The sequence below is a fragment of the Lampetra fluviatilis genome, chromosome 4, assembly GCF_964198595.1.
Source record: "Lampetra fluviatilis chromosome 4, kcLamFluv1.1, whole genome shotgun sequence".
In the NCBI taxonomy this organism is placed as follows: Eukaryota; Metazoa; Chordata; class Hyperoartia; order Petromyzontiformes; family Petromyzontidae; genus Lampetra; species Lampetra fluviatilis.
Window position 1 is genome coordinate 11,153,253 of NC_136278.1, and position 22,071 is coordinate 11,175,323.

The following is a 22,071-nucleotide window of genomic DNA, read 5'->3' on the forward strand; positions in this document are numbered from 1 at the left end:
CAACTTGCGGAATCTTTTAATTGTCCCGGAGAAATCCGACGAGCTGAGAAGCTCTTTATTTATTTATTTACAGCCGTCCATTCTGGGTCTCGAAAACAGTCGAGATTTGTTAAACATATGCTGTTGGATTGCACCAATTGTTATTGTTGTTATTATTGGCAAGGACACTGCATCAAAACTGTGCCCCCCCCCCCCCCCACGTTGCTGGCAGCGGTGCAACAACAGCCGACGTTTCGGGCAACATCGCCACTTAAATAGCACACGAAGGAGGATATATTCTGAATAGCTGCTCTTCATTGACCCGGGGATGAAGAGAGGGTCATTGTCCGAAACGTCGCCCCCACCACCCACGACCCGCACGGGATCCGGGTTCAACTTCTCCAATTGGCGGCGCGAACCGGACGCGGTTCCGCGCGTTGTTTGAATGTTGGGAGCTGATGGCGGTGTCCGCTCGTTGTTGATCGCGTCTCTTGTTTGTTGTTTATCGTCTTGTTTGTTTGTTTGTCTATCGGCCCTCGTGTCTCCGCTTAGTCGCCAGCGTCCTGCCCGGCGATGTCGGCTCGCTGGGCCGCGAAGCGAGAGCGCGGCGACGCGGACGACGACGCTGGGAGTGCAGGAGGCGCGGGGCCACAAGCAGAGGCGAAGCGAAGACGCGGGGCCTCCATCACCACCATCACCATTACCAACTCCACCACCCGCTCCTCCTCCACCCGCTCCTCCACGTCGTCTTGCGGCCTCGCAGCTGCCGGGGTAGCGCACACTCGCCCCCTCCCCCACCCATCATAATCTCCACCATCTTCTCCATCATCTCCATCGTCATCCCATTATCATCATCTCCATCCCATCATCATCTCCGTCATCATCCCCATCATCCTCCCATCATCTTCTCCATCATCCCCATCCCATCATCATCATCATCCCATTATCATCCCATTATCATCATCCCATTATCATCATCCTCTTATCATCATCATCTCCATCGTCATCCCATTATCATCATCTCCATCCCATCATCATCTCCGTCATCATCCCCATCATCCTCCTATCATCTTCTCCATCATCCCCATCCCATCGTCATCCGGTCATCATCATCCCATTAGCATCATCCCATCATCTCCATCATCATCCCATCATCATCCAATCATAATAATAATCCCGTCATCATCATCATCTCATGATCCCAACATCATTCTCCTCCACGTTCCCCATTGCTGTTCGCGTTTTTGTTATTCGCCTGTTGCCTGATTCGTCACTTCTAATGCACGGAGCGTTGTCGACGAAACCAACAGTAACGAATCTTAAACACGTGGACTCATCTGCATATCTGTCAACCCATACGATTTACCCCGTAATCTTGTACAGAGAAATTGAGTTTTCAGTTCCATAAGGCGTGCAGCCGTTTTAATACGGGCAAAGAAAACACATTTACTATAGTTTTTGTCTATTTATTTGTGTTTCTCCCTTGTGATGGGACTTTATAGGATGAACATTGATATTTATAAGGGCACGGGTTGACCAATAAGGTCTGCATTGTTCTGTCATACAGACGCATATCATGGGATCATGATATGCGTCTGTATGAACTTTTTTTCCACCGTACGTAGCCAAGCCCGCTAATCGGAGGTGCGTCGCGGGGGGTACAACGAACTAAACACCACAAAAGCAGTTCTAAGGACCGACTCGTCTAGGGCTTACAAAGCACGCGTTTGAGTGGCGCGTTGACAATGCATTGGGTAAAGGTGCAGCCCTGCAATGGCTTGCCCAGGCCACCGCTGGCAGAAGGGCCTCCACTCGAGGGGAAAATACCCACGCTTTGCCCCACCGCATGCGATCTGCCGATCCACAAGCTGGACAGGTGGAGGTATTTTCTGAACATTGCCCCATTGTTTCAGCCATCGCGCCGTGGGATCGAACAGAGCCGTCGACCTCTGTTGAAAGTCCAATCAATGTGCTTAACCTTTACTGCAGCCTTGCACTCCTTTGGATCTCAATCGTGAAACACATGTATAATGTTAATACATAGAAAGCCGTCCCTTGGTGTGGACCAATCAGTTTCAAGGACAATGCATATATTATCATAGTATGTTTTTTGTCTGCATTTTGACTGCAAGTATTGTGGTTATTACAGACATGAATCCTTGTAAAAAGATTTCAGTTTTGTTGCCAGAAAAAAAGGGGAAAAACCCTATTATTAACATACATAGGGTTTGATGAAACAAAGTAGTTGTACTTACGTGCCCGTACTTAATTTTTGTTTCAATTATTAACTTTCTAAAAAATGTGGCCACGTCTCGCACCCCCAGAAAGGTCATCTCACACCCCCATGGGGTTTGTGCATCCCAGGTTAAGAGCCATTGCATTACACCATGGCCGCGATCCTCACGTGTTGATAATCAACAATGAAGTCCAAAGTCAAAAGGCCTTTATCTAGCAGTTTGCTCGATAAATGAGAGAGAAATACTTTTAAAATCACGGTCAGCGAATCGGTGACCTCCACTGCTTGGCGTATTAAACAAATGGCTATGACTTAGAATCAATGTTTCTGCATCCTTGAGTACTATGAACTATGCAAGTATTTTTTATATTACTAGGTAAGGCCCACTGAGCGATATATTGCTCTTCTTTTTTCAGAAGCGACCTGCCCACAAATTATAGCTCAACAAATTATAGCTCAAGAAAGTGTGCAAAATTATAGCAGCCTAAAATACTCTAAACGCACGTTGATTTTACAATTCAAATCTCTACTTTAAAAAAATAATTAGGGTATGACTGCTTGTGTAACTTCACTCGTTGCTCGAGTCGCCCTCTTTCCACCCACAGTCCAAAGCAAACAACGATTTGGGATTGGCAACCTAACACCCAACATGTGATCCTGTTTAGCCAGTTGCTGGGCTAATTTACAAGGGAATATATTTGGTGTGTGGACACAGCAGCAGCGGCAACAAGAACAGAGGACAATAAGTAATATTTTTAAAAACTTAAAAAAAAACACGCTTTAATGAAATGTACCGTACTCGTAATGGAAGAACTCCACGACTCCAGGAAGTGGCCCCGAAGCTTGCCATAACTTAAGCGACCGTGGTGATTTAGAGCCAACGTCAGTTGAGCTTGGACAATTAGACCCAAGCCGAAACATAACATATCAAAAATAATGTTTAAAAAATATATATATATTATTTTTAATGATAGAATATAGTATTGTCATCAGTATGACATAAGTATACCAAGTTTGCAGTCCATACCACATTGGGAAGTGGTAATAATTGAGTTACAAGAGTTGAGGATACAACAACAGACAGAGTGAGTTAATAAAAAGCGTGTTATAATAAAAACTTCAATATTGCAGAGAACAGGGTCGTTAAGGAATATTGCACAACTAACGAGGTAATTAGCAGCCATAAACGAAACGCGCGCTAGCATAAGTTCTATAATTCAGCTTGAGTATTACACATGTCCTGTACTCATTGTGTATCCTTTTCCATCGATGGGTCGTTTTCCACTTCGCCTTTAACGCCCTCTAAATCGTGTTCTTACGAGGAACATAGCGGCGCTAGGCAAACTGGGGAAAAAAACATTAACGTCCACATTAGCGGTGGTCGAACGGCGCATGCACATCGTGAATGCGCGCGCACAGGAGGATGGACAATCTAGCGTAGGGCGTTGTAAACATGTCACGTGCTGCCAAATACCCGACGGCCACGTAAACAGCCAGGCTCAACAATAACAATACATGATAATAGGTTTTTCCCCCTTTTTTCTGGTAACAAAACAGGTGTTAAAATGTAAAAACACCAAACTGAAACCTTTTACAAGGAATCATGTCTGCATTAACCACAATGATTGTGGTTAGAATGCAAACAAAAAACATACTCTGATTATATATGCATTGTCCTTGAAACTGATGTACTCAGTACATAAAATTTGTGATCTGATCTCATCTGTGAAGGATGTGATCCCTGACAAGTAATACCCCGGTGTCTACAAACTAAGCTGTGTCTTTGGCAGTAGTTACATTGGGGAAACTAAGCGACATGTCTCGGACTGTGTTCGTGAACATAAAGCAGATCTGAAACACGGTAGGACCAATTCCTAAGCCATGGCTGATCATTGTTTTAATGCTGTGGGCTCACACGAAATAGATTTTTCCAAGACGAAGGTACTCTGCAAACCCACTAGCTATCAGCAAAGATTCGTTCATGAAGCCATCTAGATATATAAACACAGTCACAATTTCAACCGAGATGATGGGTACAAACATATCAATAATTGGATGAACGTTATTAACCAGGTTAAGTCATACCTAGCTGTGATGTTCAGTAGTTATTTTCGACTCTCTGGTGTCACATTAACAGGTTAAATGTTTTTACATTAACAGGTTAAATGTCTCACTAACACAGCCACCATTGCTCGTTTTCCTTGACGTGGCGGTGGCTCTACGCTCTTACATTGACATGCTAATCTCTCACAATACAATGGCCACGTCCGCAGCTTCGTCGTGGAGGTAGCTCAGCTCTCCGATCTTACATTGACATGCAAATTTCTTCACTAGCCCCGCCCACTTCGCTTGTGACCCTTGGGCTACACTCATCTCAAACTTTTATAACAGGGGTCCCCAACCCCCGGGCCGTGGACCGGTACTGGTCCGTGGCCTGTTAGGAATCTGGCCGCACAGCAGGAGGTGAGAGCGATGAGTCCGCGCGTGGCCCGCCCCCATTATTTTATTATTGACCACTTCCGTCCGTGCCTCTTTCCCGTACTGTGCACTTGTCTCAGTCACAGTTTTGGTAAGCCCACAAGCTCTAACCCCTAGCCAACATGAAGAAAAAACAAACGTCGCTGGAGAGCTTCTTTGAAAAGGGGGAAAGACCCAATGATAACCCCCCCCCCTGGTCCGTGAAAAAATTGTCTTCCACAAAACCGGTCCCTGGTGCCAAAAATGTTGGGGACCGCTGCTTTATAACATCCTGCCTCAGCAGCTCTCTCGCTATTTTTTCACCTGATGACGATTTCTTATGTTGCAATCGAAACGTCGTGATATTTCTTATTTTTTCTATCTACGTGGCTTTACCGAAAGACCCAAAGAATATTAGTAACATTGCAGACCTCTGCAGCCAGTAACACGAATGTTTCTTTACACTCTAATTAGACCTGTTAATTACTATGTCTATTCAGCAGTCTCATCAATCATACTCATTTCCCCGTGTAGACCAAACATTAAATCCACCCATGTAAACTACACTTGCACACATATTAATGTCCTTTATATTCTCACTCATGTTAATGACAGCACTTGTTTTGATTTCGCCTATGTTAATCAGTACTATAATTTTTTTACGTACATTAACGACGCTGAACTTAATCACGCCTGTTTAAACAACAGTCACATTAACGCCTAATATTAGCAATACCGTACGTCGTATATTTAAACCAACTACACATTCATCACTTAATGACAGTGGTGTTAACCACCCTCCTATTTACAACTCTTTACATTATGCTGTACATGTAACCACAGTCCTATATTCCACACCCAGTAATCACACATTGATTAAACTCCCATTAAACATATGTAACACAATCAAGACACTTGTCACACAGATTAAAACGATAGTTACACTAATATTTTCCAGAACGTAATATGAATGTAGGAAAATAAATGATTGCATCATCTCATAAAATAGAATTTTATATGAATTTACACTACACAAAGTGTTTACGTATGGTGTAACCGTCATGCATGTAAAATACCACAATACAATAATGCGACTCGCATATATGCTCTTAAATTCACGTGACGTTATTCTATTGTGATCTTCGCAAGCGCATTACAACGTTACAGTAGACTGTGATCGGGGGTTTGGTGTTGCAATCCCATGTGCTTCCTTCTCTGGCTCCACAGAAACACGTGCAACAACTCCGGGAGCAGCTGAGCCGAGAGGAGCGTGTGCACGAGGGCGTGTGTCGCCTGCTGTCGGCTTGCACGCAGCGCGAGCAGACGCTGCACGCTGCCCAGGCGCTGCTGGCGTGCAACGCGCGCATCCAGGTCTTCGGCGAGAAACTGCGCAGGGCGCAGGGCGCCGAGCTTGTCCGACGCGCGTCTCTCAGGTAACGGCCGTAACAGACCGCTCCTGAAGTTGCTTCAGGATTTACACCATTGGAACCTCATTTGCCAGTAGCAAAATATGATAATTGGTCTTTTACCCTTTTATCTGACGACAAAACTGACACCTTTTTTACAAGGAGTCATGTTTGCATAGACTGCAGGTATTGCGGTCTATGCAAACATGACTCCTTGTAAAAAAAGGTGTCAGTTTTGTTGTCAGATAAAAGGGTAAAAAAACAATTATCTTGCTTCAGGTTGTGGAGGTTGCCTCAGTTGGGAGTGCTGGAGTCGGTGCTGCTGGATGTCCTGGGGTTTGAGTCTTAGGTACCAAATGGAACAAACGGAAGTGCGCCCAATTGGCTAAATGCCTGCGTTAGATCGGTCTTCTTCGTCGTGTTTCCTGTTCAACCTACGTGGTTTTTTCCCAGTATTCTGCACAGCACACCGCTTTTAGTGTTGGCATTGTCAAATTTTGAGGAGTGCATCGTGGTGCTGCATGGCATCTCAGAAGATGATCCGTGGTTTGCTTCTCCTGACACCACTGAGATCCTGCGCTTGATTCTGGAAAGCCACCTCTGATTAATCCTGATTACTAAATTATAGGGAGTTGATTGGTTTTTTTTTGTATGAACAAGATGTGCCAGTCTAATGGCTGGTATCAAAGGTGAGCATGGATGTTTGTGTTCCCTCTAGTGCTGCAGATGATGATAACAAGGAGCGGTCAACATGCAAGGCCAAAGTCTGTCTCTCAGGTTAAAATGCACATGTAATCTAATTTCGAATGGTAAATAGACTAAACATTTCATGAAGCATTCTTAGCAAGTACCAGAAAAAACCTAGAAAACTCTGTGCAAGGACTGCAAATAAATATGCTTTACTGAACATACATTGAAAATACTTTTACGTCGCGAAGTGCTCTACAGAGCTCCGATTAGCCCCTCCGATTAGCATGGTTAGCTACGTACGGTGTGAAAGAAGTTCTACATAAATTTCAATTTAAAGCTTTCTTGACTGCAGGGATTCATATTATTGGTTATTTCGGTAAAGTCACGTAGAAGGGAAATAATCAAATAAATAAAATTAAACATAATTAAATATAATTCTCACGACGTTTCGGCCACAACGCTAGAGGACGGCTGTTTGCGTTGTGGCCGAAACGTCGTGAGAATTTTATTTTATTATGATTTATTTTTATTATTTTATTACTTCCCTTCTACGTGACTTTACCGAAAGAACCAAGAATTAGTTCTACATACATGCATACATAGCTAAAAACTGAAATAAAATGTAAACAAATACAAAATAATAAAATCCCACAAGCTAGTAACAGGAACACCTCACCAAATAAACAAAACAACATGGATAAAAAAAAATGCATATATGAAGGAGTAATAAAGCCTCTAAGAAATGATGTCTCAAGCCGAGAGACTCAGCGGACAATATTTAGCGGAAGACAATTGATGTACCCATTTTATATAACCTAGATTTAACACGGTTTTGTTGTACATTGATAACAGGGCTGAGTAATATTTGTCTGACTTTAGTTTGCAGTTAAAGATGCTTAATGTGTGGGAATGACAGATATATAAACAACAGCCACTTCAATACATGGATATAACATTGGACTCTGTTCACGCAGCGCGCTAACAGTGCCTCTCTCTTTCACAGACATTCGAATCCCACTCATGTGGAAGGACACGGATCATTTTCAGAACAAAGGAGGTTGGTAAACACATGCTTTGTGTGTTTAGTTTGTTGTCCTTCCCCTGCACCTATGATTCGGACAGTTTGCTACGTACGGTGCGAAAGAGGTTTAAAATCCATTTATACATATACACCAGCGTCATTTTTTTTAAACCATTAGTTATTAATAATTGTTATCTATCACATAATTGTATGCAAGTGCTGGTATTTTAAGTGGACAAAATATGAAGTATTTTAAGGCAATGTTTAACAACTGAATGGTTGCTTTGAGGATATTATGCATGAGAGGAGATACGTTGTTTAGAGGTGTAAAGATCTTCTCTCTACGCTCGCTTTCAGAATTCCACAGATTTGCTGTGTTCTGCCTGCTGAAGATGGACACGGAGGTTTTCGACACAAAGATGATCACCGTGGATCGCACAGTCACTGACGTCTTGTTCGACAGCGTGGCTGTGTTGTAAGTGTCCAGGCAGATTGCACTTTCTTTTGAACGTTTGTGCAGCAAAGTCAACTTGACGTCAGTCACCAAAGTTTGTAAGCTACAGGAAAAAGGTGTCCCTCCCAGTCATGTCATGAGTAAAGCAGGAAAATACCATTGTATTCCTCAAATTAAGAAACAAGATGCATGTTGCTTAGAGAAGATGAGAAATATATTTGCATTTAAATGTATTATGTATGTGCATGATTTGGTAGTGAAGATTTTTAAAAATCTGTTCTTTTTTAATTCCAATAATTGTGGCTCCTACGGCAACCATGCAGTGGTTTACATTTTATGGATTAAATATACGCCTGACTTAGATTTGAACTTGCAACCTTCCAATTGTGTGAGTACTGTGTCAACATTTTTAATAGATAATATTTCTGGCAACAAAATTGAAACCTTTTTACAAGGAATCATGTGTGCATTAACCACAATACTTGTGGTCAAAATGCAAAAAAAAACACACTGAAAATATATGCATTGTCCTTGAAACTGATTGGTCCACACCAGAGACGTAACATGCAATTTAACCTTTATAAAATTTGTTGAAGTACTCTATTGCGAAGCACCGTATCCCGCATCATAACGCTTTCCAAATCCTATGTACGGTCACTCTTGCAAACCATGATGACACTGCAAGATGAGAAATCTTAAAGCTAGCTGAGAATCTCCTTAAATGCGATGGCTGCATAAACAAATTCGTTCAAATGTAAGTAACATTTTGTTGAACTCATAAGAAACTCGTATCTTTGTGGTGGTGGTGGCGGTGATGGCAGCCCTGCTATGGAGCCGGACTTTGAGCTGCAGCTGGAGGTGTACAGCTGCTGCCTGCTGGAGGACCTCTCCATGGCGAGCACCCCGCGCCGTCTCGCCAGCCGCCTCAGCTCCTCCGTGGGGCGTTCCACGGGCCGGCGGGTGCTGCGACAGCGCTCCCTGAGCGACTTGTCGAAGCCCGCTCCCCGTCAACCTCCAGTCAGGTGGCCCCACCGACCCCTACAGTAGCCTCGGGAATACAGAGCAAGGCTAACACGGTGGCGAGATGTTAAATACCTCTCCTGGTATACGGGAGGTTGTGGGTTCGTTCCTGACCCTGCTATACATTTCCACGTGATAAGCCACTTCGTTCAGCGATCATTTGTGGCCAGGTCGCTTCTGAAAAAGAGCTATGCGGCTCAGTCGGCCTTACCGGGTAAAATAAAAAATTGTTTCAGTTTTAACACGTACACCAGTGTTATTCACTAATGTTCAGAAGGCGGCCACTTTCGCTGATAAGACATCAGTGTGCGGGCCGCCACACATTTGAAACCATTGAGGTTTGACAGCACGGTGATGGGGGGGGGGGTGTTTTCTCATTTGTGTATTGTCGGGGGTGGCCGCACGTCAGGGGCCGCACTAAAGGCCACCAGAGGCCACAAGTGGCCCGCAGGCCTTAAAATGAAGAATGCTGATGTACATGTTTTTCAGCACAGTTTGCTTGAACCTAGTTTGCTGTGTGTGTTGTTGTTACCGACCACATGATGATGGATTTGGTGATGTGTTTGTTAATTTGAGTCTTGTGTGATTAAATGCACTTCTAAAACATTTCCAGTACCCGATGTGCTTCGTATATTAATATTTACCAATCGGAATGTGTACCAAAGCTGGATAATCTGTAAATTTGCTGAAATGTAACAATGAACGTGCCTCAGGAATGTTTCTACAGTAGCGTAACCTTGAAAGTCACTTTTAAAAGTGGCTGAAGACGAACTAGCACATTTTACTGCTCTTAACTTCAATATACTGCTAAGATAAGGGATTTTATAGAGTACTTGTTAAGCCAAGCATTGCATATGAGGGTTTGGTATAGCATTGAAGAAGTCGGGGTATGATGTTTGTGCGTTTTAACCTTTGTAATATATGAACAACCTGTTGCTTAAATATGTATATGCATTGTTTGTGAAACATATGTAACAATTGCCTGTGGTACGTTTTGTATATATATATTCATAGAGTGCCTAAGTTCCACTTGCTGGCTCGTGTGGCATTGACGCTGGAGCATGTTTATGATGGCTTCCGGACTCACGACCTCACGATCACAGGCAAAGGTTGGTTGCGGGTTGGCATAGTTTTAATGGCTTGACATTGGGACAGATGTCTAGTTCCATCGGCTTTCAATACAGTATTAATCATAGCTTTTATCCTGCAAAGCCTTGGTGAGTCTCAAGATCTTTTTTTTCAGGAGGTACCTTGCTCACTATGTTTGACTATTAACATGTGGAAGTGAGTTCCCAGAGAAAGCTCATCAATGCAAGGGGGGAACATTCACAGTCTGTGTAGGTAGGTCAGCAGGCTACTTGCTGCCTAGGCATATTGTCCCGAACAGCATTGCCTATGAACTACACAGTAGGCATGTAACAGTGCATTGATGTGTTGATTAATATCTATTGTTATGCTCATTGTACATACATTGAACAAAACTAAACAGACTGACTTTTAAACAACTTTTATTGCCGCCAGCAGCAACAGCACTGGAGGCGATTTCGATTCGAAATACACAGTCACCAGCAAACAAATGAAATATAAACGCTACAAATCCACGCGCTGTGGCGCTGCAAGCACCGCGCACAACACGAAAGAAAAAGTCACGTGGCTGTGGTGGTCATCGCGCACGCCACGGTGACGAGCGAGAAATAATACAAACAAGTTGGTTAAAATTTGACAAAAAAGCATTCTTTAAATTTAAAAGTGACTCCTAATTGTGGGAATTCATCGTTTAATTACTGTGGTGAATCATTTCATGCTTACTAAAGACACACAGCTACAAATCACAGGAAGACGGATCCCCTTGTAGATAGCAGGGCATGTGGTGACGGTGATCACCCATGTGGTGTCGGTGATCACCTAAGATAGCCAGTACCCACAAGCGTGTGGTGTCGCTGGCACCACACATACCACCTGTCTGACTGTCTTTAACGCTGCTTGTTTTAATTTTAAACCGAGTTGACCGAGTGAAGTCAGGCCAGGTTCGTATATGAAACGCTTGAGGAAGCTTGGTAGTAGTTGCACAGGGAGATGGTGATGCTTGATTTTTTTTTAATGCATACAAATTTGCAATTCGGCTTCAAATGTGGATTTTCACAATATGTACATAAGGTATTTAGTATTCGGGGAATGTATGTATGTTGAACTTCTTTCGCAGCGTATGTAGCCAACCATGCTAATCGGAGGTGTGGGAGGCAAGTATTTGATGCACTCTTCTTATTAATCATGTATACTTCAGGATAATTAACGTGACCTTGAAGTGATGCTTCATGAATTCAAAAAGGTGGGACGACACGTATAGTTAGTTTTGAACAAACTTAACCTGCCTCTTATATCTCATTGGCCTTTTTGTCAAATACAAATGTACACACTCCTGTTAAGAATAACTTAAAGAATACAAGATTAAAAGTCATATGATGCCTATGTTATGCTGGACTGATGGTAATGGGTCTTGTCATGTGGAACTGTGTTAATCTCCTGATTCATGGTTCATAGTATTGCATCTTCTTTGAGCCTATGAATAGCTCGGCATTGCTAAACTCTTTTGGCTTTGTTTTTCTCACGTTCAATACAGAGGGATATTCATATTGGCTGCCGCTCTACGGAAACATCTGCTGTCGCTTGGTCGCTCAGCCAGCTTGCATGACTGAGGACAGGATGACCGGGTTCCTTATCGTGCAGGTAAATGTGTAATTTTACCTCGTTTAACATTTGGTCCAAAGTCTTTTGAAATAGGAATAACCCCCATTGATATTGATCATAAAATGTTGTCAATTGTGCACTATGTATGTTTGGTACAGTGTCAAGGAAATATGAGGGTGTTTTAAGGTTAACCTACACCCTTAGTACTCAAAAACTTAATTTACGATAATAGCAAGTGAATAAAATGTACTCTTATTGTTTTGTTATTCTCCTGCTGCACACATGCATTTTCTCCATTGGTGATGTAACACCTTGTTACCAGAAGCATTGACACCTGTACGCCACCATTTCAGAACATGTTTTCCCATCCATAAATTCATTACCAACTCGCGTGCATTTGTAAACGTATGCTCTGACTACGACTAGTATTGAAACAATTGTGTGTACCACTCAACAGCTAAGTATATTTTCGGCTGGTCTTGACAGTTTTAACTGGAAATATCATCACCATTATATTCTCACACACACACAACACACTGTTTGGAAACACCAGTACTGCTCCGCTCAGTTGTGAAGTCACTTTACATTCGGAGTTCACAGAATCTTCCAATAGTACTCGACAAATGTGCTGTCATTTGTTTCTTTTATAATTAGCTACAACAACATATGCAGGTTAACCTTGAAGGTCCCCTTGTACTACTTCAAACATTGCAATGCCCATGATTCATTGTTTATTTTACCAAAGATCATCGTACTTTCATGCAGGTGTTAGATATGCATGATTTTAATATTTTTCTCATGTTATACTTGATAGATGTACAACAGTGTTCTTCACTAATTTTCAGAGGGGGCCACTTTCGCCAATAAGACATCTTCAGTGTGAGGGCCGCCACACATTTGAAACCAATTGGGGTTTGACAGCATGATGATGGGGGGGGGGGGTGTTTTCACATTTGTGTATTGTCGGGAGCCGCACTAAAGGCCACCAGGGGCCGCAAGTGGCCCACGGGCCTTGCAATGAACAACACTGGCGTACAGTGTGATAGACTAGATCCTATACCAGTATTAATCCACATTTGTTTTCGAAGGAAAGTGTCACAGATTACAAATATTTGTTCATGGCGGATCAAAATTGTGAATTTTTGCTATATTTACGTCAAATATTTGTGCGTGCCGGAGGAGACCAGGATGGAGAAACTTCACAGTGAATAATCGCACTTGAAACTGTGCAGATAGCCGATCCGACACCCCATTGCTGTTCTGCCTCCTACAGACACCTCATTACACACCTGATATGTCTATCACTGCCTAATCTGTGCCACTAGTTTACAGGGATGCACCACCAAACATTAGCTCGTAAGAGAGTGACTGGTTACCGCTAGCACCAAACTTAACAAGCTGAGATGACAAACAAGACAGTCCCCGAATTCAAGACAACTCTTTAGACCTTGGAATTGTGCGTCAATGTAAAGCAACTTGCATGATTTTTCTTTGCTTCTGTGCCAAAGTTGTGCTCATGCAGCTCTTTTCACCATCGTGGCCTCAACAGGGAGGAGAAAAGCAAGATTGCAAGTTCTTCTGTGTGCTCGTAGAAGGCAAGCTGTTGTGTTTCACTACGCCAGAAAGCAAGGCCAAGGGACAGGAGCCAGTGTTCAGCATACCCATCAACAAGGTGACCGAGAGACACGGACACACAGAGAGAGATGGTGGAAGACAACAACATTTTTTAAAAACATTACACTGCAGATTTGCAGGAAAAAAACGTGCCTTTGGGTTCACCTATAACCCCCTCCTCGAAGTCGTTTGTATGTTGCCACAGTGACTCATGCAGCCAGCTATGGCTGCAGGGTTTTGGTAGTACATGTTGTTTGTCGTTTATTGTGAAAATTCCGTCACAGTTCCTATGATCACTGTTTCATTGCTTTATTTTGGTGATTTCGAGATGTTTTGTGGTTTGGCCATGTTTGTTTGTTGTAGTACGGCGTGAGACTGATGGCCTTAATCTAAGTTGTCTTGTGGTTGTTGTTGTTGTTTGACTTGCATCCCACTGGGATTTTTGCACACAGTGTTGGTGTACGGTGCTTTTTCTGCAATATTTTGCTGTCTTTTCTTGGATTTTCTGTTTGCACTTGGTCACATATTCACTTTAAGATGTTTTCTTGTTCATGTTTTTGTTTGTTGCACCCGATTCAAGAGCCGAATGGCTCACAGAGCTATACCTAATAAATGAACTTGAACTTGAACATCTGGAACAATGAGGCGTATCCTGTAGTGTGCGTTGGCGCACGATTAGATCGGCGCGCATCGTCTTTGCCGCACAGGATACGAGGATGCGCTTGGTGGGTTGTGAGGATGGCGTGGATCGGCTTCAAGTGCGAAACATGGAGTCGGCACGGTGGCAGAGTCACACGCTGCTGGCACATCGCTCCCCAGACCTTCTGGCCTGGCTGGAGGCACTCCGCCAGCACGTTTGGGATCTCGGTAAGAACATCGAATTAATCATTTGTTACACGTTGGAACATTTCCACATTTCCACTGGAAGCTATAATGTCAGGCCAGGCAAGGACAAAACCTAGTGATTTACAGAGGGAATGATATAATCTTCAAACCATGTGTAACATCTTATTTCATGAAGCATCAACTTTAGGTGTCAGTTAATGTTGATAATATCTTTCATCTCGTGCTTTTGGTGAAAAAAATATTTTAAAATATATTTTTAAAATATATATCAAATATTTTTTTGCAGTTTTACATCAAATTTGGCATATAATTACTTTCCACCCAATAAATTAATGTGGACACAAATATGCATACATTGGGCGTCATCAGTTTACCTCTCGCACAGGTAATGTACACATTGACACAAGGCTTGTAAAGTTTTGAAACAGAGGTTGCCAACTCAGCCTTGATGGCTATTGGTAATGAATATCTTTCCATGTCAGCATTCTAGTTTCAATTATATGCATTTACTTCATGTTTATTTGATGTGGTAAAATGTTTTGCCTGCAAGGCTTGGCTGTGAATGATGATCCCTTTCTTTAATTCAATGAGCATGTCTTGTACAGAAGAGAAGCCATGTTCTGATGAACACATAGCAGGATGTGTGGCCTTGGCTGAGTGTGTACAGTTTTTTTTGTTTATTTGTGCTCCTATCAAAAATAGTTTCTCAAGTTAAACCCTGTCAAAAAAATTACTCTGCCTTTGTAAAATAAAAGTCACTTTTATACAGTGCTCTACGACAAAGTATCAGAGGTCGCAATCGGGTACCGGATACCCGTACCCTACCCGATACCCGGCTACCCATACCCGGCCGGGTACGGGTAAGGGTACCCGTTTGCGACCCTGGTGCGGCCGGGTACGGGTAAGGAATCAAAACCCGTTTGCGACCTCTGCAAAGCATACACTGTGAAAACTACAGGTTGTACCCATGCAGTGTGCTGTTGTTTGCAAAACACTCATATTTGCATTGATGACATAAATTTTCAACTTTCAATTGGTGTCATTCATGAGAATGTTGCAGTTGTTGGATTTACGAAGCCCTCTTCACACCGATGCCCATTTCCTTTGCAATTTATCGAACTTGCGAGCCCTGGTTGTTAAAATGCCACCCCAAAATGCTCGTCACATTCTGCCGTCTCATCTCGGTTATGCAATTCTCCTCTGCCAATCATCTCGTCGGTCAACCCATGGCACCTGGGTCTGTCTCGTGACCTCCTGCCAGCAAGCTTTCGATGCTTCACATGGCCTTGAAGTGTACATATCCTGGTACAAGCGCCGTGGTGACGTCACCGCCACTTGGTGGCGAATGGCGGTTGTAATTCTCCTTGGCTTGTGCTGTTCCAGACAATTGGAAGCAGTGCTGTAACAAGGTCATGGCAATTGAAGAGCTGTTGCCCAGGGCAGCTAATCTGCAGTCAAAGCCAGGATCATCTCTTTATCATGACATGGGTAAGTTGGATGTGTGCCTAAAGGATTAAATTACACAAATAATTTATCTGACTGGAAATTTTTGAAGATGGTAACAGTAAGACGTAACTTTTTAACATTTTTATATATGCGGTGTGTCAATTTTACAGTTTTATTTTTACAAACTAGTAAAATATCTTGAGTTCTGACTGAGAGGGCCTACTTTTATATATATATGGTATTACATAGGTAGTGTTTTGGTTTAGAGGTAACATATTTTCATGTAACCCGTGTTGAAGATCGAAGTGAAAAGACAAAGATTATGGCGGCGCAGGTAACAATTTACATCGAAGTGCTACTAAGGCAAACTGGCACCTATGAACATTGTAAAAGCAACAGTACATTCCAAATTGGGCTCACAAGATCTGTTGTTGTTTTATGGAAAAATAATGAACCTCAATTTCTTTTCTTCTGCATAAAGGCTTGCAACAATAATAAGTCAAATCTTGACTTAAAGCTTTCGTGACTGCAGGAATTCATAGTCTTTGGGTATTTCAGTAAAGTCATGTAGATAGGTTGAACATTTATAAAAATAATAAACAAAAAATCACGACGTTTCGATCGCAACACAAGCAACCGTCTTCAGGTGGAAAAAGGGGGTAAAACTCATAAAGGAAATCTGTTTTTAAAGGTTTAAGATGGGCGTAGCCCAAGTGTCAGAACAAAGTCTGTTGTCGTAGTCGTCGTTGTCGTATCCTCTAATCTTGTAACTAAATTTTAACCCACTTCCCAATGTGGTATCGACTGCAAACTTGGTATACTTATGTCATACTGATGACAATACTATATTCTATCATAAAAAAAATGTAAACGATCTTTTTACACGCTTTCTATGAACTCACTCTGTTGTTATCGTATCGTCAAATCTTGTAACTCAATTTTAACCCACTTTCCAATGTGGTATCGACTGCAAACTTGGTATACTTATGTCATACTGATGACAATACTATATTATATCAAAAAAAATAAAAAATAGTATTTTTAAACATTCATTTTTATATGTTATGATTCGGCTTGGCTCTTATTGTCCACGCTCAATTGATGTTGGCTGTAAATCACCACGGTCCCTTACGTTATGGCAAGCTGTGGGGCCACTTCCTGGAGTCGTGGAGTTCTGCCATTACTCGTACGATACATTTCATTAAAGCGTGTTTAAAAAAAGTAATTTTAAATATTACTTATTCCACCAGAAGACGATTGCTTGTATTGCGATCAAAACGTCGTGGGTTTTTGTTTATTATTTTTTTTTATTAATTATGAACCTATCTATGCGACTTTACCGAAAGACCCAAAGAATAATAATAAAAATAATAAGTAAATTCTGCAGACTGCATCTTTAAATAGCTGTTGATAATGATGATAATACCTTTTAAAGAATAATTTTCGAGGTAGGGTTGGTGATTTTGCAAATGTGTATGAAGCATTAACATCCATTATCAGCCCACTGCTGGATGAAGGCTTCCCCGTGCTGTGTCGATTGTAGGGGTGTGTTTGACCATGCTTCATCATGCTGGTCGGTGTGGATCAGTGGAGTGCAGGACCGATTCAGATATCGCTTGTCACTAATGTTAGCTGTGCCCAGGGATTGAACTCGGGTTACTTGGTTCATAGCAAAGTGTGCGAACCGCCGCACGACTGCTCTACCTCAAGCTGGCCAGTAGATGGTGGTAATTGTGTTTATGACCTGCCTGCTCGCATTATTTTTAAGCATTATGTGCTGTTGTGTGTCAGCTATAGATATATAAAAAAAAGTCGTGAGATAAAACTTAATACGTGCCAGCTCATTTGAAGGGTACTGTGAATATTTAACATGTGGAATAAATAAGGGTATCACATAATAAACCAAAATATTACATCTTGACTTAAAGCTTTCGTGACTGCAGGAATTCATATTCTTTGGGTCTTTCGGTAAAGCCACGTAGAGAGAAAAATAATAATAATGTGGGCACACGCGAAATTGATCCTTCCAAGACGAAGGTACTCTGCAAACCCACTGGCTATCGGCAAAGATTCGTTCATGAAGCCATCCAGATATATTAACACAGACAATTTCAACCGAGAAGATGGGTACAAACTGAGCAATCATTGGAAGGACGTTATTAACCAGTTTAAGTCATAACTGGCTGAGATGTTTCTATCCTACCTGCCGACATTACCAGGTTAATATCTTTACATTAACAGGTTAAATGTCTCACTAACACAGCCACCGTTGCTCGTTTTCCTCGATGTGGCAGTGGTTTTGGTGTTGTTCGTTTTTCTTACATTGACATGCTAATCTCTCACAATACAATGGTCACCTCCACAGCTTCGTCGTCGTGGAGGTAGCTCAGCTCTCCGATCTTACATTGACACGCAAATTTAATCTCTAGCCCCGCCCACTTCGCTTGTGACCCTTGGGCTACACCCATCTCAAACCTTTATAACATCCTGCCTCAGCAGCTCTCCCGCGATTTTTTCACCTGATGACGATTGCTTGTGTTGTGATCGAAACGTCGTGATATTTTTTTAAATTATTAATTTTCTATCTATGTGGCTTTACCGAAAGACCCAAAGAATACAAAATATTATAATTTGTATGCAGCAAAAGCTCTGTTGTCTGGCATTCATGAGGAAGGGAGGGTGCCGGCTAATCATGAAAGTAATACTTATGGTTCACCAAATTTTCCAAGTACGTAAAACCTTTCAAGAAAAAAAACTAAGCCTACATTTTAACTATGATGAAAGAAATAATAAATAATAAACTCTTAATGAGGTACTCGGCAGTCCGTTGTAGAGCATTCTTAGTTGATTGTAGAGAAGCAGTGGGCCGTTTATAGTACAGACTATAGTGGTACAGGATTGTATGTACAGACTGCCGCTAGCGCCACCACTCGGCAGCGTCCTGAATCTTCCGTAAACAACGGGTCAATGATAAGTGCAAGGCTGTCGTGAAGGAAGATTTATACTGGTAAGAACCTCCTGGTTACACCAGCCCACAGGGGATTATTGTGTCCGTCCGTCGTGCAGGGAGGGGTGGGGAGGGAGGGGAGGGAGGGGCTGGGTGGGGAGGGCAGGGTGGGGAGGGTCTGGGTGGGGAGGGTGGGGAGGGGCTGGTTGGGGAGGGGCTGGTCACCCCGTGGCGCGCTTATAAAACTCAACGTTTAACCTAATCACGCCGGCTTGTGCCCGCCCTCACAGTCGGGCATATTTGCGGAATACACCACGTCGCCGTTGACCCTGGCCATTGACCGAGCAAGCCAACGTTCCTACCAGCTCCCTCCGCAGGAATGTGGTTTACACTTGTTAAAACACAATGTCAAACAAAATTTGGGTAAGGCCTTGACATCCGCGAGGCTTAGATTCTTGAAAATGTGCACGAAAGTAGAATTCACGAATGTGGATGCCATATTAATAAGGGGTTAGGTTCCCGTGTTCGACTGAACATACCTAGAAAATGTAAATGTTTCATAACATAAATCCTGTACTGTACATATAAGTAACATTCATATGCTTAATTACAGTTTACAATAATACAAATAGATAATGCAAATAAGACAACAAAATAGAGTCAATAAAGTAAAACATATCAATAAATGTTCTTGAAAATGTTTAAGTTGTATTTTCCTTGGATGATGATGGTGGTGATGTTGGAGAGGAAGTTAAAGTGATTACTACTTTTTGAGCTAAACTCATCACTTTTTTCTGCCTTTTTCCTCTCGCTCTCACTTCCTCCACTCACTCGACGCTTAGACCCCATGATCGAGATGAAATAAGAACACCACAAATAAGGGAACAAAACAGCACAAAAGGCAACGGCACTTGAACAGTAAAAACTTCGGGCACGTGAATCACGGCGCAGTTGACGACACAATGGCTTGGGTGCGCACACTGGGGCCACGATCCACTGCTGTACTACACAGGTTACCCCTCCCCCATGATGCGATATTCCCAAAAAAAACTCGCATACGAGCATTAAATCTCGAATAATCGAATTTTGCGAAAGAAAAATCCACGAATGAAGAGGTTTTACTGTATTCTGAAAAAAGTCTTAATCCTCGGTGACTCATTCCTGCATGACTAAAACTGCTTCATTGTGTATTTATTATGGGCCCCAATTAAATTCCGCTTCATCTTTATTCACAGCCATCGACTCTCCAAGCAAAAACATTTCCCTGCCGCCAACCGATAGAGCCCAGCAGCCCGCCGATATGCCAAGTGCCTGTGGCAGCCTCGCCACTGTGCGGTGTGCGGGGACGGAGCCGACGCTCGCTGCGTCGCCCGGCGGCTCGGGCGACGCGGCCGACGCGAACGAGCCGGGAAGAGGACGGCGCAGCAGCGGAATCGCGCGTCCCTTCGGCAGGAACGTGGAGAAGCGCCCCACCATCGGCGGGGAGCGGCGGATGTCCCTGGACGGAAAGCTGGCGGCGCTCAAGCAGCGAATACTGCAATGGCCCACGGCCGGAACCCCACGCAAGATCCGGACGGCTGGCGGCCCCAGTGAGCGGCGTGTGGCCGCAGTGGCGGGAATGGGAAGGCCGCCTCTTCCCCCGCGACGCTGCACACTCCAAAAGTGACGTGTAGAATAGCAGCGGGAGGCGAGGTTAAGGAGCCGAAAGGTGGACAAGAGCATACGTCTTGTGCTTGGGGATTAAACGTCGTGTGATTTAAAGTTGGGGAGTCCCTCATCGTTTCGTCGTGGAGGGGTTAGTGCTGGAGTAAGGGCTAGATTAAGGCTGTAGGCTTAGTCGGAGAACAGCGTTGCCAGATCTGTAGAATAAAAGCTTCGCAACGAATGGAATTCACACCTCAAGATGTAATGAAAAATAATTTAAAATGTGATTTTTTTGTTACAAATGATGAGAGTAACAACGATACAACAGTTTACATCCAGCTCAAGGAGAGTACGTGGGCTCTGGCGGCTGGCAGCTAATTGCAAATGCGTTGCAATGAAGCCCAATGACCAAGTTTACCAACAGTTATATAAAAAATATATATCTTAACTTGTCCAACTCAATCTCTGAATGTGTCGGATGACTGACAGTCAAGAAAACCACCCTTCACAGATCATTCAGGAGTGCTGTTCCGTGTTTGGTTAGATGATTAATTCCAGAAGTAATTATCTGGTGTCACCGTTCGAGGTAATTCCTTAATGTGATACAATGCTCTGTTGACTTCAGGAGTTCTGGAAAAACATGGTTCGTTGCTTCATAAGACCATAATAGGGCATTTGGGATATAACTGGTGATTAGAACATGAAATGTAGCATGTAAACAGAAAATTACGTTTATTTTTGGTGCTAGCCGCTTAAAATCTGCAGCAGATGTCAATTGCTTTACTAATGAGAGAGCCGTTTGGTGTTTTTCTGACTTTTTATCTGGAAAGATTTGCAGGGTGCCAACGGTTGATGTAATCTACGTTCAACTGCTGTGCTTGTGAACATTTTGGTAATGTTTTCAGTGATGGTGATGATGAAACTACTGTTTTTGGTACTTGACGATTGCTTATTTTATTTCAAAGTTGTCTTCTTTGTAGCGTGCCAACTACTGAATGAACAATTATGGATTGCAGGCGATGCCTGTACATTTTCCATTGTTCGTACCTTTAATTTGCAGTGGAAGTTTTATCGTTCATAGCATTTAGCTTTTAAGTGTGTCTTGGGTTTAAAATAGACCTCAGTTTTGTTGTGGTTATTTGTAGATTGAGAAAATGGTACATTTTGTCAGATGACGTAACTATTGTAAACGCGTTTCAGTGCTGATACGAAGCAGTGTGGCCCAGTGCTAATTATTTAGCGGCTCTTAAGGACAGGAGTGGAAATGTAACATTTCCCAGATGGAGGAAGGGTAGTCCAAAAGGACACCCATTGACTTACATTTGCAAAAAAGTGGTACGTAATTTATCGACTTACAAGATGATGGGCTGCATTGATCTCTTCCTGAGATATGAACTCACAAACCTCCCAAATGTGAATCGAATTAACTACAGCCAAGTAACCTGGCTGGATTAAAAGTGCCGGTGAGTGTGAAGTTGAATATAACTGTGTGTTACATTACTTGCGATGTAATATTGTTTCCCTGACTTTCAAGTGGAACTGCAAGTCGACAGTTAATGTAACGCATGCCTCTTGACATTTACCACAAATCCCCAATGCTGAGCTTTTGTTACCAATAAAATA

General features: G+C 42.7%; 1 protein-coding gene across 1 annotated transcript; it reads left to right on the forward strand.

Moving 5' to 3' along the window:
• Positions 1-399: 399 nt before the first annotated feature.
• Positions 400-22,071, forward strand: RTKN2 (rhotekin 2). Its single transcript, XM_078855093.1, has 12 exons — positions 400-750; positions 5,900-6,105; positions 6,797-6,855; positions 7,772-7,825; positions 8,147-8,264; positions 9,065-9,265; positions 10,278-10,372; positions 11,884-11,990; positions 13,501-13,623; positions 14,273-14,432; positions 15,795-15,899; positions 20,040-22,071. Exons 1-12 carry the CDS (start codon positions 553-555, stop codon positions 20,468-20,470), a joined length of 1,857 nt encoding a protein of 618 aa, XP_078711219.1. The 5' UTR covers positions 400-552; the 3' UTR covers positions 20,471-22,071.

Bases quoted from the DNA above. Each gene is read 5' to 3' on its own strand.
- RTKN2 (XM_078855093.1), top strand. From the start codon at position 553: ATGTCGGCTCGCTGGGCCGCGAAGCGAGAGCGCGGCGACGCGGACGAC. The intron at 6,106-6,796 runs GTAACGGCCGTA...TGTTCCCTCTAG, and splicing joins GTCCGACGCGCGTCTCTCAG to TGCTGCAGATGATGATAACA. The intron at 13,624-14,272 runs GTGACCGAGAGA...TTTGCCGCACAG, and splicing joins TCAGCATACCCATCAACAAG to GATACGAGGATGCGCTTGGT.